Source organism: Sceloporus undulatus, chromosome 1 (assembly GCF_019175285.1).
Source record: "Sceloporus undulatus isolate JIND9_A2432 ecotype Alabama chromosome 1, SceUnd_v1.1, whole genome shotgun sequence".
NCBI lineage: Eukaryota > Metazoa > Chordata > Lepidosauria > Squamata > Phrynosomatidae > Sceloporus > Sceloporus undulatus.
Genome location: NC_056522.1, coordinates 246,267,134 through 246,285,554, shown reverse-complemented (window position 1 = coordinate 246,285,554; position 18,421 = coordinate 246,267,134). Strand labels below are relative to the sequence as shown.

The following is an 18,421-nucleotide window of genomic DNA, read 5'->3' as shown; positions in this document are numbered from 1 at the left end:
CTCCTGATCATTCGGTTTTATCTGTGTATGATTTTCAGGTCCTGAGAAATGCAAATGCTGGCCCTTGCAATTGGGAATCTAGAAGTGACTTTTGACTGAGCTGTACATCTTAAGCTCTCTAATTACTATTTTTTTTAAAGCTGTCATGGGGAATGTATGCAATTAAGGAAAATCATTTTCTGTGGTTTTCCTTTTATTAGGAAGAGAAATATAATTGGGATGCACTCTCTGAGAAAGATATTTAATATTACAAGTTTTATTTAGTGTGGTGTTGACTATCCAGTCTGGCTGATAATGGAAAAAATATTTATTTATACTAATTAATGTATTCTACAGCACCGTGTATTCATTGGATGGGAGAAGACCAATGAATACTAGGTGCTGTAGGCTATGTTTCAGTGGAAGGAACTGGCAAAACCACTTCTGAGGATTCCTTGACCAAGAAAACCTTATGCAATTCATAGGTTGTCATAAGTTGACAGGCAACTTGAAGATACATGCACGCACATGAACTAGCACTTTTTTTACAGCCATATAGAACCATGTAAAAGAGCAGCTACAAAAAGTAAATTTCACTTTTAATATGTTCCCTAATTGGTCTATGTGTGTTTGGCTTCGTTTCAACCATTGTGTGTCAGTGAAAACAATGTTAATTAGCCAAGAGTGATCTGCTTTGTTTAGTTCTGTCTGAAGCCTGAAATGCATTGATCTTGCATTCATTAATAAATTTTTAAAACATGAAGTCTCAGTCTTTTCCTGCTGTTCTTTGGTACCTGACATTTGTTTTTTCAAATCCAAGGTGGTGGTTTCTGCTTGGCTTTCAAAGCCGTGCTCAACTGTATCTTGCTGTTGTTGTGCCTTTAAGTAATTTCTCATATCGTGACTCTAAAGCAAACTTATCATGGCATTTTCTTGGCAAGATTTATTCTGAGGAGATTTATCTTTGCCTTCTTCTGGGGCTGAGAGAATGCCACTTGCCCAGTCTTCATAGCCAAGCAGGGAGTTGAACCCTGATCTCCAAAGCCCTAGTCCAGGGGTCGGCAACCTCCGGCCCACGGGCCGGATGCGGCCCGTGGAGGCCTTTCGGCTGGCCCCTGGCTGCCGCTGCCGCCACCACCGATTGCGGCTATTCGCTGCTCCGGGCGCTGCCATTTCCCTCCCCCAAAATGGCGGCGAAGTCTCGTACAACCTTCCTGAGGTCACGCGAGACTTCGCCACCATTTTTTGGGGGGAAATGACGGTGGCCTAAAGGTGAAGTCTCGCGCAACCTCGGGGGAAGGTTGCGCAAGACTTTGCCGCCATTGGCGACGGCCTCTAGGTGGCCCGCTGCGGCTGCCGGAGCCCTCAAACAGGGCTCCGATAGTGGCAGCGGCCCCCGCTGCCCTCGCCAGGGGCCTCCAGGAGGCCTCCGGCAGTGGCAGCAGACCTCTGTAAGGCCCGCTGCCATCTCCGGGGGCCTCCAGGAGGGCTTCGGCGGCAGCAGGGGGCCTCTGGGAGGCCCGCTGCCGTCTCCGGGGGCTTCCAGGTGGGCCCCGGAGAGGGCAGGGAGCCTCTGGGAGGTCGGTTGCCTTCACTGGGGCCCTCCAAGAGGGCCCCGGCAATGGCAAAAGGGCCTCCCAGAGGCCCGCTGTTGCCACTGGAGCCCTTTGGGAGGCCCAATGCCGGCGCCCTCCAGGAGAGCCCCGGCGGCGGCAGGGGTTCTCTGGGAGGCCGGTTGCCTGCGCTGGGGCCCTCCAAGAGAGCCTCGGCAATGGCAAAAGGGCTTCCCAGAGGCCCGCTGCCGCCACCGGAGCCCTCTTGGAGGGCCCCAGCGATGGCAAAAGGGCCAGCAAAGAGGAGGAGGCCTCCAGCGCTGGCGGCCCCCACTGGCTTTTTTGCTGGGCTCTGACGGTGCCTGGGGCCCTGTCAGGGGCCGGCAAAGAGGAGGAGGCCTGGCCCCCAGAGGGTGGAAGCTCCGCCCCCGGAGGGTGGAAGCTCCACCCCAGCATGAGGCCCCGCCCCCGGAGGGTAGAAGCTCCACCCCCGGCTTCGGCCCCCCTGTTGCCTGAGGGACAGCAACCCGGCCCCCGGCTCAAAAAGGTTGCCTATCCCTGCCCTAGTCATTGGTTCAAGCCATTACAACACACTGGTTTCTAACTATATCAGCTCTTCTGAAATTGAAGTCGGAAATTTGTTTGTTCTTCAATAGATCAAGATGACAGATTGACTTGTATAATGCTTAGCCATAGCTTAGTGCAACATAGAAAAAGCCTTAGTGAAGCAGAAAACTTGCATGCTGACCAGTGATTGCTTTAAAGCAAAATGCAAAAGAGAAAACTGAAGACCTCACTCAAAAACTATAAAGCAACAAACACAGCAAAATAATAAATAATATTGATATATATTTCAGTGTCAGTAATAAAAAATAAATACAAATCTACATGAATTTAGTCAACAAAAAAATTCAGTGGTTTGTTATATGTGAATGATATGAATTGTCGAGAATACATAATTATTTCGGGTAAGAAAAATATAATATTGTACAAATGATTCTTGTACAGATTCATTTAAAGAAGAACCATATGAGAACTTCCAATTTAAAAAGTGAAGTGAAAGCTACACTCAGAGCACTTCAGAGAAATAAGTCACCAGGAACTGATAGCATACTACTAAAAAACTGGGCAAGCAGTTTTTTCTTGTTTGCAGAAAATTTCCAGCTGTGTTCAGGGGATTGGCCAGAGGTAGCACGTGTGCTTTGCAAAGGGTCGCAGTTTCAATCCCTGGAGGTTGCTGGTATAAATTTTGAATAAAATGGAACAGTTACCAGTCAGCATATACTCTATGGAGCTAAATGGGTCAGTGTGGTCTAATTTGGGGTAAGGCAGTAATATTTCATGTTTGATCAGAAACTGGGGTTCCCACTTTTTACTTTCTCTGCCTCAGGGTGGGTCTCCAAATAGTCTCCTTTTCTAAAGGTGAATAGTGAGCCTTCTTTTAACCCATTCTAGTTACTTCTTTGAAAAATAGTTCCAGAAATGCCTCATCTAGCATGGCCAATAACTTTTCCGAGCTATGCTTTAATGTCATGCTTCCTAAGTGCCTGTTTTTTCTCTTGTATTTATATCATAAATGGACTTCTGGAGTTCTACCATTTCCCCAGGTGATCTGCAACAGGAAACTCATGTAATGCATCTAGGGAATAATGTATTGAATGCAAGTTGCAGAGTCTCCATTCATACACCCAGGGGCCTCCTTGCCTTCTAACAAAGAGATCTTTTCCACTATTGTGCCATAAATAATTCTGCTTGTTTAGCACAGGGCTCTCAAACTGCATAAAACTTGCCAGTTTCCTTTGTTCAGAAGACACTGGTGCTACATTATAGTATCTGTAGCTCTTGAATGTTCTCCATCTAGTAGCATGCATATTTAGCTAGTCCAATTAAGCTTCCCTGTCTTTCCTAAGAAAGGGAAACATGGAGCTATTGGGAGCTGTCATGCATGAAAATGACCTCAATTTTCTTTGCTTCTTCCCCCACCCTATAGGTTTTATCTGGCATGGGCAGTTGTAGTAACAGGATGACCTCCCCACAATTATTGAACAACTGGTGCTGGTTATCTTTCAGTGCTATGCTTCCTGGTTTTAGTGGAGTGATTAGAATGATAGGCCAGTTCAGCAAAATCTGTACCATGTTGCCAAGCACTGGTGAATAAGCAGTGGCTTTCATAAGGCAGCTTTCTCCAATCTGATGACCTCTTGGTTTCAAGTAAACATATGGAGAGGAAAGCTTGTTAGCTCCTCTGGTTCTGTCATTTTGCTCATGTGAAAAAGTAGCAGATTTTAAGAGGACCACCTGATACATTCATAGAGGCTCCCCATGTGCTTTTGATTGCTGACTGTCCAGCATTATGACTTGCATGGAGAATCATGGAGGATCAGAGAAAAGGCTCTTCAGTCTCTCTGTCTTTTGTGTGAGCAAAGCTATGTATATTTACTGAACTCCAGTTGGAGTGACTAAATAGAGCCCTGATACTTGGAGTGCAACTTCCAAAAAGAAAAGGGAGGCAGGTGATTATAATACAGGTGGATTATCCCTCACGCTACAGGATAGTCCACCACCAGATAGTTTGTGACAAAGCTTCTGCAAGAGAGAGAGAGACAGGCATGTCGTTTCTGCTTACAAGCCAATTCTTTGTAGTTCTACCACCCAAAAGGCCTCTTATTGTCACTTGTCTTCTGGTAATGTTCCTGATCACTTTTTAGAAGTACTATAGTTGATGCTAATGGTTCCTATTTGTGAGCTACCCTGAAATGACTTGTATACTGAAAAATGGGATATAAGTAAATAAATTGGGACCAGTGGCTGGTTACAGTGGGAGTTGTCCAGAGGATCTGAAGCGCTTTGTGTTGTGGAAGGCTCAGAATAGGAGTCTTGCTGAATTGACTCAAGTTCAGTCCTTGTTTCCAGCATTCTGCTTCCAGCCATGGACATGCAAGATGTTTCAGATAAGCTTGCAAGGAAGCTATGAATGTAACAACCCAATTCCAGTTGTTTCCAACATCTGGTATTCTGTGGTAAATGCCTCTAACCTTGCTCCCAGAGATTATTGTATAGAGTAGGGGGAGGGACCTTGTGTGGCTCTTGGAGTTGTTCTTAGCCCTTTGCCTATCTAGACGTACGTTGCTCTGCCCGCCAAAAGAGTGAATCCCTTTCCTGGGATCCTTTAGGGACAGAAATTCACCTTTTAAAGAGGCTGCAGAGACTATACACAGCTTCCCCACAAAACCCTATCTATCAAAAGAAAAAGTAGATTTTTAGCCACTTGTTTTATATATGGGAGACCATATGACTCCATGAGGATATCGAGAGTTGAAAATTGTATTTGCCACAGTAGCCCGCTCCAATATGAAAGTTGGTAGACCTGGAAGATAACCAGAAGGAAACTGCCTACATCCATCGTGGTGTTTATATGCTAATTGTGAAGCAGAAAATGCCCCGCTTTTAATTGAAGAATGTAATCTGATTGCCCTACGTTGGATGTAGGATATTGAACTACTGTACCTGCAGCCTAGTCTCATACTATTAGAAGGAGGAGTCCTAGTGAGATAAATAGGAATAAACCTTATTTTAAAGTATGCTACAGTTCTGTACTGATAAGGAAATATGGGATTGTCTGCCTGAGTTCTGCTTGTCACATTCTTTACAGCAGGAGTAATAGCCATGTGGCCCTCTAGTGGTTGGACTGTATTTCCAGCAGCCCTTGTGTGCAGGGTATTTATTAAAATATTTCCATTTATTAAAATTTACATACCTCACTTCAGAAAGACTGAAAAAGAAGCTTCTTATTTACAGAGTTTTTACAGCAGCCCCCCTGTTTTCCTCTTCTTCCTCTGTCTAGCTGGACCTTTTTCTGAGGAATCAGCATTATAAGACTGGTGAAGAAAGGCTGAGGAAATACAGACACGTTGCAGAAGTGCGTGCAGTAAACAGTACAGTAAAGCTAGAGCTGAGAAAGGGTGGCTGATCCTACTGTTGATGTATGTCCCTGCCTACAACAGGCAAGGTAAAGAGCAGCTGCCTCTAGAATGTCTTACTGAGCAATCGCAAATAGCATAATAGAAAAGGGGAATGCAACTACACCTGCCTCTCCAGCTATGCCCAACATGTAAAAAAATAATAGCAATGGTACAAACATACAAAGCAAAAACATAGACCCATAAGTTTGGCTACAAAAATGGAAATCAGTGTGGAAGCTTCAAAAAGAAAAGAAAAAAAAAATCAAGCCTGGCTATATTTTGGGAGAAGCTTTCAAGTGATCTCTAGAAGGTTCTAAATGTTTTGTAAACTTATGCAACATGTACCTAACCTTGTGGTTTCATTTGACATGTACATATTGTTAATTTTGATTAAAAGATGTCTGAGGTATGTTGAACTGCTCTTTTCTGTGGCGTAGGAACCTATTCCTATTCTTTTTATGTTATTTCTGTTTCTTGTACTAAATTTTCTGTTAAAAGGAGCAATTCCTAGGAACACATATACTGTATTAAAATATACTTGTGCTTCATATTCCATCCTGTACTCAAGGACTTGACAGCAGTGTACAATAAAATCAGTTTATGAGTTTAAAACAATAACAGTAATTTTTAGGAAAAGCAAGTGAAACCGTTTATCACTCAAAACAAGGCAATTTAAAACCAGGTAAAATGACATATAATAATGTAAACCATAGTACATATTGAAACTGAATAAAATCAGTGCAGTCTCAAAGTGTAAACAAAAAGCCATGTTTTTGTCTTGATACTGGAATGACACCTACATTTGCGCAAATCAGGTTTTTAAGGGTGTCACAGCAGAGAAGAGCCTCTTCCATGCCCTCCCACAGTGTATTGCTCCGACTGATGGGGGACACAGAGGAGCACCCCTCCAACAAACTTCCGTTCTTAGGTAAGTGTATAGAAAGAGAGGTGCTCCTTCATGTGTTGCAGTCCCAAGCTGTTGAGGGTTTTAAGTGTTATCAGCACCTTTAATTCATACTGGAAGCATATTGGCATCCACTTCAGTTCCTTTCAAACCAGTGTTCAGTGGTTTATATGGTGTTCCCATCAGGAGACTAGCTGTTACATTTTGCTCTTGTTACAGCTTTTGAGTCATTTTCAAAGAGCATCAATTAGAGTACATTGCAGTAATCTATTTGAGAAGTTACTAGTGCATGGACTTTGGTGCCTGTGTTATCCATGTCCAGAAAAGTCTCCAGCTGCTAGGAGTAGCAGTCCAGCAAAATTTAAAGGGCTGCAGAATTTCCACCCATGTTATATAATGTGGAATCTAAGTCTGTGTTTTAGGTTCATAGTCCTTATAACAGGGTCAAAATGTGGGGTGACACACAAACTCTGATAAAGTGGGAGCCAGTATAGGCATAGTGTATTTCAGGAAAAATATCAAGGCCCTTTCCCCTATGAACTCTTGACCTACTGTAGTCTGTGAAATCCAGGAAAAACCAGAACCTGAAATTATGTTGATAGTGAATTATTCAGGGGGAAAAGATGTAAAACAGGGTCATGGGAATGCTAGGCCATTCACTTTGGCAAATGAATACTCAAGCCTTTCTTTTTTGTTGTTGACAGTAACTTAGGCAGTAAGAAAAAAAATAAAAATTTAAAAGGCCTGGGGAATTGGGTTGTTCAACTAAATGACCTAATTGAAATACTAATGGTTTTTAAATAAACTAAAACTAGTAGTTTAAAGATTGTTAAAATAATGGCTCAGTTGGCAATTCATTATACTGTATTCTTCATTTCTTTCCTTTCAAATATTAACCTTTAGGGATTTAGATACATCTCTGTACTTTTTCTTCCATGATCAAAGTGAATTATTCAGTATATCAATTCTCTGCAGATCTTTTCTGTCCTGCATTACAAAGCTGGAAATGTCTTCCTTTCTTTGGGGGTAAATAACAATCTTGCAATAGCTGGTTCAAATCCCTCTGCAAACACACTCAGTTCTGAGGTAGTGTTCCAGAAATGTAACTGTTAATCTCCTGTCCCCAGAACAAGAAAGATTCTTGTGTTAAACACTATCCAATGTGCTGTATCACAGTGTTACTCAAAGTAGTGGTCCATGGGCCAGTGTCCCTGGGAGTTGTAGGCTGTCAGCCCATGATGAGCTTCCAGGAAAGAAAGTTGTGGTCACGAGAATTGTACCAATTGTACACGGGGGGGGGGGGGGGGGGGGGAATGCTGGCAGCCCCATACCCTCCAACATTTCAAAGATGAAAGTGTAACATATATGGCAAGTGTGATCAAGATGGCAAAAGCTATTAATAAGAGAACATATGAGCTAGGAGAGGCTGCAATAGCTTGCCTTGCTTGGGCCTAGCTGGAAGGGTGAAATTTTGTCCCTTCTCTGCCCCCACCCCCACCCCAATTAATTGGGTGCAAACTGCTTTTGTATTTTGAACTTATTTTCCATCAGCAGAAACAAACTAAGGACAAAGAAAGGAGGAGGGGAAAAAATAAACTGGGAGACATTTTTAAAGCATCTGAAAAAGTAGGAGGATAGAGGATTAATTGGGGTTGTCCTTGCCAGATCCAAACAGTTGGAGGGTATGCATTCAGATAGCTTAAGAAGCATCATTGTGCATAAGCCTTTGCAGGCACAAATCTGTAGATGATGTAAGTAAAATATTGCAGCTGAGTCAGCCTCTCCATAAGCTGATTCCAAACTTCTGAATCCTGATATAACAGCTTTATTTAGTTCTCTTGTAGTTCCTTGAATAGCTTGGCATGGAAGTACAATCTTCAGCTCAAATGAGTGACTGCCATCTGAAATCTGATATATATTCTTGAACTGTAGTTGAATGTAAACATGTAGTATGTTGCTGAATTGTAGCTCATAATCCTCTCTCAAATCCTGGTTTGGGGAGACTTTTTTTAAAATTCAAAAAGCTGATCTCATTCTCGGGATAGGAAATCCTTCCTTCCTGAACAAAACAATTTTGATTTATATGTGCTTACGGGGCAACAAGTCCCATGGAGGTTGGTAGAGTTCTGGGTAGTCATGCGCAGGATTGTGTTTTTAGTAGTTGAGCGTATGCACCTTTTAACTCTCCTTAACATACCATTTTCCCATAATACCTTAATAGTTATTCTGCATAAACAAGCACACTCTTTTTGTCTGTTACTGTGGTTATGTATGTACTAAGTACTTTGGGTAGTCTTACAGTGCGTATAATTGCACTGTACTTCTAGAGATGGTTCGGGGAGTCATGAATGTAATTTTCTGTGGTGACACATCCCTGAAAGAGGATGGCTTCTGTTTTAAATGCATTGTTAAAGTTTTCATAACACTGAATATTCAAATGCAGAATGTATTAAGGCAGAACTGTAGTCCAACACTCAGAGCAAACTACATGCAGTGTTTCTTGTAGGTAGAAGAACTGGTGAAATCAACATTGGATCTTCATGGCAGAATAGATTTCTTGGTCAACAATGGAGGAGGCCAATTTCCTAGCCCATTAGAAGCAATCAGTTCAAAAGGATGGCATGCTGTGATAGAAACCAACTTGACTGGGACCTTTTACTGCTGTAAAGCTGGTAATCAGTAATGTAAATTCTAAATTTAGCAAATAAGCTTTGGAAGAACTTTTTCTCTGCTTTCTTTGTGTAATAGTTTGACTTCTTCTCTCACACATTCTAGCTGGTGCATTCTCCATTTGGAGACCATTTATTGCAGGATGCCAGAGCCAAAGAGTTTTTAACTGAAGAACCTAGTTCATAGAGGTATAGTGTGGTAAGGTGAAACAAATGCAAAGGCTCTCAATCCAAAGATAAAATAGACTGCTGCTTTTATTTTTGTCTTTCATGCTGAAATTCTCCTTCTTTGCCCTTGAGAATGAAAGAAAAAAGCTATCCCCTGACCCAGTCCTCAGACCCTCAGAGCTGATCAATAGTTTCTTCCCGAGAATAATCTGAAGATGGAAGACTCAAGGCTATGTAGCATCTCTATGCCCTTTGATATTTGTCTGTGCTGTACATGTATACCTGAACCACTGGGCTTATTTATTGTTACTGGGTAATTCATTTATATCATTTATATCCTGCCTTTTCCAAAATGGCTTATGTTGTTCTGTACCTTCCAGTTAGGTTTCTGACTTATAGTGAACCTGTCCTGGGGTTTTCTTGGTAATTTGTTCAGATGAGGTTTATCATTGCCTTCCTCTTGAGGCTGAGAACATGTGACTTGCCCATGATCAACCCCAGTGACATACAAGCTACAATTAAATTATCCATAGAAATTAAAACAAATCTATTGGAAACATTAAGATCAACTAAAGTGGCCAAAAACAACACACTATTAATTTATTAATTTTGACACTTTAAAATAGTGCTTGATTGCTATTGCCTTAGCTTAGGATAAAGACCCTAATTTGGTGAGGTTTAAGAAAGAGGGACAAGCAGAGCTGGAGAAAATAGCTTACTTTTTTCTGATTTTCCAAAGAGAGTCATTTTTGTTCTGATTCCTCATTCTTGCCTTGAACAGTTAGGCTTAACTGATTGCAGATCTAGCTATTAGTAGGAACACCATACATACTTTTTTTCCTTCTAAAATCACCAGACCAGAAAGGCAGCAAGTTACATTTTTATCCTTTGTGTTATGCAGATATAAAGATTATGTGAATCCTCTGTTGAATGTCTGCAATCAGCACCGTTGTTGTTACTGAATATATGTTTACATGAGAAAGCTATGGCCATGTTGATTAGACTTATTTTCATAGCCTTAACCAATGATTTTTTTCAAATTTCGTAAACCCAGCACTAGTCCAAGATTTCATTCAGTGCACCTGCGTGTTTTAGCCATTGGATACCATTCACTTCTGAATGTAAAAATATTCATACTTAATTTTCTTTTCTGTTTCCATACAGTGTACAATGCTTGGATGCGAGACCATGGAGGTGCAATTGTCAACATTGTGGCTGACATGTGGAAAGGGATGCCTGGCATGTCGTAAGGCTATTGCTTTTTTCTTTTTGCTTAAGATGCTATTCTTACAAATACTTGTGTATATATTAAGGACACTGATATGAGCTGAAGCTCTGAATAAGTGTGTTTTCAAGTGATTGTTAGGGATAATAAGTACTTCTGGAACAATAAATACTCCAGAATTGACTGCCCTGTTATGATTCTTAAGCAGGGAAATTTCTGAGGACTATAGTTTTTTGTGGGTTTTTCGGACTATGTGGCCATGTACTGGAAGAGTTTAATTCCTGATGTTTCGCCAGCAGCTATGGCTAACATCTTCAGGACTGCTTTGTCACAGTTTTATTACACTGGCCTCATGATTGTATAATATCAATTCTTAATAAAGTTGCCATATTCTCCATTGTGATGGAAGCTGATTCTGCCTTTTTATTGTCTTTCATCACAGGCACAGTGGTGCAGCAAGAGCTGCAGTTGATAACCTGACCAAAAGTTTAGCCATCGAGTGGGCCTCTAGTGGAGTGAGAATTAATGCAGTTGCTCCGGTAGGTGATGAAAATATGTGACAGACGTTAGTGTCTGAGAGAGTGGAGTCATATGCACACGATAATTGCCAAATTATTATTTGACAATAATTTATTTTTGCTGAAATGGAGCAGATATGTGTGTTCTATAATTCTATGAACTCAAACCACTAAATTGCAAAAAAAACCAAACCAAACCCAGAAACACATTTCTGAAATGAGTGAATGTTACTCAGTACAGTATTTAAAAATTCTGAGAGCCAGCATGGTGAAGTGGCTTGAGCATTGGACAATGATTTTGGAGACCAGGGTTTGAATCCTCACTCAGCCATTGAAACCTACTGGGTGGCCTTGGTCAAGTCACACTTTCTCAGCCTGAGAGGAAGGTAAAGACAAACCCCCTCTGAACAAACCTTACCAAGAAACCCCTGTAATAGGTTCGCCTTAGGGTTGCCATAGGTTAGAAAGGACTGGAAGGCACACAGCAACAACAATACAAAAATTATATACATTGCCATTAAAATGTGTAAAAGTAGTCTTGGCTCTTGCCACATAACAAAAGGTAGTAGTGTTATGTTTAACTTTGATTTATATCTTGTCTATCTCCCAAAGCTGGAACTCAAGGGAGCTTTCAAGCTCTGGCAGCCATCTAGTGGTTTATAAAGTAGTATTAAATATTAACTGCCCTCAAATAAATGAGAGAGCAGTTTAAAGTCTAAATAAAATTATTGTTTTGTGGTGAGTAGGTGGCATTTATTGGCATAGAAGCGAGTGGCAAAAATATGATCCATGCTCTGACATGTCATGGGAAGGAAGAAGACACTACTTAAGATATTGAGCCTTGTCCTGTGAGCATTGTTTTCTATCTTTGCTGAGACTTCTGAGTTTTTTCAAAATAATATGTCTGCATACCTGAAGCTTATATTCATAGCTGGCAGACTAGACCCACAATTTGTACTATGGGGGTGTTCATGCTCATTAAAAAAAAGTTCTTCAGGTGAATACTGTACTGCACAAATACAAAGTGTCATTAGGAACTGTGGCACAAGTAGAGCCCTGTTTATTGGTAAAATATACGCAAATTAATGCAAGTCGGGATTTAGCCAAATATGAATGCTTGTGGATAACAGCAGAGATTACTGCTAGTGTTCAGCAGTGAAGGGATAACTTTTATTGTGGAATCTGTTAATTGTTAGATAAATCCATGTTTGGTCTCCTGGGCTATTCAGTATTTGTCATATTGTTCTAAAAGATGATCATTAGTTCCAAAAAATTATTGGAGTTTATATTATTGTAAAACATAATAAAGGAATCTAACTGTAAACCTGTCCTTTCTACAGGGAGTGATATTTTCAGAAACTGCTGTTGCAAATTACAACAGTGGTGAAGAAATGTTTAAACAGTGCATTGAAAAGATTCCTGCAAAGAGATTAGGACTTCCTGAAGAGGTACAGTGGTATCAATGTGATCTTTTGGCACCAAGGTTCATTCTAAGTGATTTTGCAAATCTTCAGAAAACTTGATTTGTCCCCAGTTGAGCACAAACAATCTTCATAGTGAAAGATACCTATTGATACATGGTATTGACCCAGTGCATGTGAGGCTGTGTCTGTTTAAAATGTGTCTTTCAAAAAGAACTGGAGTCTGGAACTGAAAGTACTTGTTATTACCTTGGCCATCAAAGCAGCATGCTACATTATGTGCAATTTTGGATGTTATCTTACTTGTTACCACTTATGTTCCTAATGTAAGATAGCCCAGGAAAGGACTCTATTTTTACCTTGAATATAATGATCCCACACTAGTCAGAGCAGTAGGGAAACTCTTTGCTCCTGCAACAACTCTCTTTTTCACAGTTCAGGAAGTGAGAAGGCAGCAGTCTGCTATTTCGTGTAGTACATAGAAAACTCCATTACTCTGTCAAGAGAACACTAGGTGGTATAAGAAATGTGATCTGATCTGTGGTAAAGAAGGTTGTTGGAGTGACATTTTACATAGGAAGGTTATATTTTACTTTAAAATATAAGTAAACAAATAATGGTGACTGAATGTTACTTGTTGTGTTTAAAAGAAGATATTCTACTTTATTATTACATTTCTCTTGAAAAATAACAGTGTTGCCCAGTAGTGTTGTTACCTTTGAATATGTTACTTCCAAATGCTGGTATGTGCTCATATGTGGAATATGTATTGCATTGTGAGGAACTTGTGCTGCAGTACTGGAAAGGGAACTCTCAGCATTAAAAATCCAACATGCACCATACTTACAAGGCAAGACATTAAAAGAATGATAAGAAATTACGACAAAAGGCCTTTTGCTTTCAAGTAGCACATGACAAATTGGCAAACAATGACCCACCTGAAACTCTAGGCAGCTGCTTGGGTGGGCTGTTACATCCCTTCTCCCTGCAATGTTGCTCCATAGTTACACTGGGGAGGAGAATAAGGTGCAAGTATAACTATCTTCAACATGATGGAACTTGTCACTCATTATTCTAGATAGCCCTTGGATTTGCCCATCCCTAAGCTTACATGCATTCTCACATGCATGAGTGATAGAAGGAGAGGAACACTTGCCTGTAAAGAATTTTAAATCAAGATGTGTATTCACAAAGCTAAAATGTGGGAAACTGTTATATTTTATCATTCTGTCATAGGTGTTCTCTGAATGCTCTATGTACCCACGGCACTCATGCAGCCATTGTTTACACAGCACTTGGTATTATAGACAGGATACAGACTGCCCAAAAAGGGCGGTCTCCCGCTGCTCTGGTTTGCTGCGCGAGGGAGCCGCAGCAGACAAACTGCGCAGCCCCCTTGTGTAGCAAAAAGAATCCGCAAAAAGCGGGTTCTTTCTGCAGCACAGTTGTGATGCCACAAGGCACCAATGGCACACTTGCAGTGTCACAAGGGTGCACAAGGGAGGGATGCAGTTACTCTGCAAGAGAAAAGCTATCACAGGAAATAACTGAGTTACAGTGCTCCCTCGGGTTACAAAATTAATTCGTTCCGCCGCGCCGTTCGTAACCTGATGCATTTCGCAAGCCGAAAAGGGCTTTCCGTTAGCGCTGGCAAGCCGCGCGTTTGAATTTCGCGCCGAAAAAAAATTCGTAACCCGAAAAAACCTTCGTATCCCGGAACAGTTTTTTCCAATGGAACTTTTTCGTATCCCGGAAATTTCGTAACGCGATCAATTCGTATCCCGGGGTACCACTGTACGTAATTTTATAACAGTTCTGTAAAACTAAATCTGAAAAAACATCAATTTAAAAGAACTATCAAAGTTGTAGTTGTTACAACTGATATTACCAAATTTTTAAATATAGTTCTGAGAGTTTATCCATATGATTCCTTCTACAATCTGGGTAGAATATGTGAGGCTTTAAAGACTGTGCATGGATGGCACAGTGTATTTAAGAAACAAGTAGGAGAAGGGCTATTGTTAAATATGTGCATTGTACTTGCACATGTATGAGTGCTTACAAGTTGCAGACATGCATCAAAACATGCATTTTGTGAACAGATAGTGATGAAGCCTGATTCCACAATCACACCCTTGCCCCATGAACAGTTATTGAATGTGTTAAGCACCAATTTCACTTATGGACTGGATGGCCCTAGTGGTCTCTTCCAACTCTACGATTCTATGATTCTATGAAGGAGGTATGATATAGCAGACAGTGTTGGTCTAATAATGAATAAATGTCCTTTCAAGGTATCTCCCTTGGTGTGTTTCCTGCTCTCTCCGGCGGCCTCCTTTATAACTGGTGAAACAGTGAAGATTGATGGTGGACAGAGCTTATATGGTTCTCCTTGGGAAGTTCCAGGTAAACACACACACACACACTTTTCTTAAAAAAAGAAATTAGCCACTCAGACATTCAAAGGATGGTGTATTATCTCAAAAGAGGTTTTCATGTAGTGTGATATATGGAAACTGGTACAGAAGCCGCTGAGTCTCTCTCTCTCTATCACACACACTCACACATGCTAGAAATTACCTTTTTAGTACAATGCATGATAGGGCTGTGATCAACTTAATCTGTTAGGCTGTGACCAACTTAATCAAGTTTCATTTCATTTAAGAGAGTGGCCCAGAAAGTTATCATTTTATATTTTACAATTATATGTGCTTTCTTTAAAAATGGCTGACTCAGAATTTTAATTTTTCCTACTAAATGATGAATTTGCATTGGAACACTGTAGTTCTTTGATAGGTTTTTTAGTACAAATGAAGCTCCAATGGAATAGCACACTAGAATTTACTCCATCCACAGAAAACCAGATTAGCTGTAATTTCCCATAGGACTTTCTTTTCTGCTGCTCTGAAACTGTGAAATGACCTGCTGGAGGAGATCCATCTTATTACTACCTTCGATGCCTTCAAGAAGGCTGTCAAGACGGATCTCTTACGGCGGGCCTTCCCAGACTGACCTCCCAAAAAAGGATAGCCCCATCTGCCTTTAACAGTCCATTCCATTTTGATTATTGGTAGATTAAGTTACTGATGTAATTATTTTAATTGTTGAATTTTTATTAATTTTAATGGTGGGAGGGTTAGTGTAACTTTTCATTGTGTTTTTGTAATTTTTTATGCTGTAATCCCACCTCGATCCACAGGGAGAGGTGGGAAATATAAATAAATCTTCTTCTTCTTCTTCTTCTTCTTCTTCTTATTATTATTATTATTATTATTATTATTATCTTGGAGAACCCTGGCTTACTGCGAAAACAGATGTATTCTGGTACACACAGCCCAACTTCTCCCACTTTTCGTGATGGCACAACTAGCTGAACTAGGATCACAAATCAGTATTTGTTCTTGGTTGGGAATCCTGGCTTGTTCAGGAACAAAAAGCCAAGATCTCCAGTTAGCACAGCATACTAGAAAACCATTTATTTGTTCAGTTCAGAGAAGGACAACATGTGGGTGCATGTGATACTAGTCCTCACCAACAAGCTCCCATCCTGCTATACAATACTACAGCAGCAAAAAATCCTTGACAACCTTGTATTCAAGGTCAATAACACACCTGGAAACATTATTAACCTGAAAAGCAAAATCCTTTAAAGGGGAATTGTCTTATTTAGCCAATGCACTGCTCAACTTCAACAATGTGAAGGTAGAGGTTGAGAGTTCAAGGAAGCAGTGTGGTCCTCTCAGCCTGGAAGTTGTCCACACTTGGTTTAGCTGGTAAAGGAAAGAGCCATTTTGTTAGTAAAATGCAGAGATTTTAAAGTTGATAGGATTTTAAAGTATTGCTGCAAAATTAATGTTATATTTAGATGAATGGGGACACAGATGCAGTGGCACAAAATCAACTAAAAATTATCCATCTGAATCATGTTTGAACTTTTACCACTTAAAATGAGAAACGTGACTTCGGTACAAAAACCTTAGGAAATGGAGCACAATGAGTGATGGGCTGTTACTCATGTGAGTAACACTAGACAATTGAGAAAAAACCCTGCTGATACAGGCACAGCCTGAGGTGCCTGAACCCTCCTGTGACTTTTATTGTAGTATATCAATAGGGCTATTGTGTATACTGAAGAAATAACTAGCTTAGAGACATCTCAGAAAGCACAAGTGTTTCTGCGCCCGCTTCAACTTTTTCACTGTTCTTATAGTTCCACTCTCACCCTGCCCCTTCCTTATGACTACTCAACTCAGTCCTCTCAGTCGTATTGCTTGTTTGTCTCAACCTAATCTCTGTTCTCGAAAAGTCAGTTTGTGAACATTCAATATATATTTTCTGGCATTTGATAAAATATTTGAGTATATTAATGCCTTTGCTTAATCTAGGTTTAATAAAGCCTTTTTCCCCTTTAAGGAACATGGAACTTAGGTTTATCAGTGGTTTGCTTTCCAAGATAACAAACTGTGTTTTATTCTTTCACAGATCATAACAGGTGGTCACCTGCTCCAGATGGAGACAATTGGAAAGCATTAAAAAAGATGCTTTCAGGAAAATCTCTGTCAAAGCTATAAATCAATGAATTGGGATTAGTACCTTTCCATTATTGTCAGTAGATAGTTTCTGCCTTTCTATAATTTATTGCAGTTTTCTTCAGGAACACTAGCTCATTGGGATACCAATCTGTACTTTTATAATACACACACACACACACACATGCACACACACACAAAATAAATGCCTTGTAGAAACTCTGTCTCAGGAAAATCATCCAAGGAGCCACCATTTGTTAACGTGCTGTTAACTTGCTTTGATCTGAAAATGCAGATGTGTCTTATAATCTTTCTGTTTGCAATTTGAACTCTAAACTCTTCCTGCTGCAACAACAAAGTTGTTTATAGTATGTTTTATTGGCAAGGAATTAAAGAGAATAAGGTCAAAGGTCTACAGTTCGTTATCCTCTGCTTTCTGATTGCTTTGCATTGATTATTCCTGTGCATACCAGAACTCCTAAAAAAGACACATGTTAGAGTACAGTAAACTGATCACTTTTGTCTGTTTTCAAGTTGCCTTCCATGTTCAGTAAAAATATTTAACATGAAGCTTGAGAACATCTTGTCTGTGCTGTACTGAGCCTTGTTGGCTGGAAATATGGCCCACAGCTTCTGGGGTTTGCCAGGTCAAGGAAGTAAACTTTTAAAGTTGAGAGAAGGTGAAATACAGTGAGCCCGCACCATATGTGGGCTCCCCATCTGCGGCTATCCGCATACACTGAAGCCTTGGCACAATATAATGAATGGTGTGCGTGCTGCGTGCACGCACCCCATTATTTTCAATGGGGTGCGAGCATACACGATTTTCCCCTTACGCGGGGGTCTGGAACGGATCCCCCATGTAAGGGAAGGGAGTAGTGTACTTCCATCTTGTACCCAAGAAGGAAATAATAGATAAGAATATGAGGTGTAAGAAATTCCTCACTTTCCTAGCAGACAGAAAGTGGAAGAGACAACAAGGTGATCAGCTGTTTTAGAGCTGATCCTAGCCAACAGTGATGACCTGGTTAATGGGGTGTAAAGTGGCAGCATCCTTAGATAGGAGTGACCATGTTCTCCTGGAGTTTGTTATACAGCAGAAAGGGGAAGCCAAGTGTAGTCAGATATGCATTACAGACTTTCAAGAAAGCTGATTTAAGTAAACTTAGGGAAATACTAGAGGTGATCCCATAGCCAGTAATACTAAAAGAAAAGAGGATTCATGATGGATGAGAGTTTCTTAAAAGTAAAATATTCAAGGCTCAATTTCAAACAGTTCCAATGAGAAGGAAAACTGGGAGGTACCTAAAGAAACTAGGATGGATTTCTAAAGAACTTTCAACTGAGCTAAGTTTTAACAATGATATGCACAAGAAATGGTTATGGGGGAAATCACCAAGAAGGATTCAAGCAAATAACCAGCTCATGTAGAGAGTAAGTCATAAAAACTAAATTGCAGAATGAGCTCAGGCTTGCTAGAGAGGTTTAAAACA

The 18,421-nt window shown here is 40.5% G+C and overlaps 1 protein-coding gene across 1 annotated transcript in view; it reads left to right on the top strand.

The window, feature by feature from the left end:
- The window catches only part of PECR (peroxisomal trans-2-enoyl-CoA reductase), a 28,718-nt gene extending 11,377 nt beyond the window's left edge, over nucleotides 1-17,341 (top strand). The window contains exons 3-8 of the mRNA XM_042479714.1: nucleotides 8,905-9,070; nucleotides 10,400-10,481; nucleotides 10,903-10,999; nucleotides 12,319-12,426; nucleotides 14,694-14,805; nucleotides 16,882-17,341. Coding sequence (XP_042335648.1) covers nucleotides 8,905-9,070; nucleotides 10,400-10,481; nucleotides 10,903-10,999; nucleotides 12,319-12,426; nucleotides 14,694-14,805; nucleotides 16,882-16,970 — 654 coding nt within the window. The 3' untranslated portion in view covers nucleotides 16,971-17,341. The remainder of the gene's footprint in view (nucleotides 1-8,904; nucleotides 9,071-10,399; nucleotides 10,482-10,902; nucleotides 11,000-12,318; nucleotides 12,427-14,693; nucleotides 14,806-16,881) is intronic.
- Nucleotides 17,342-18,421: the final 1,080 nt, after the last annotated feature.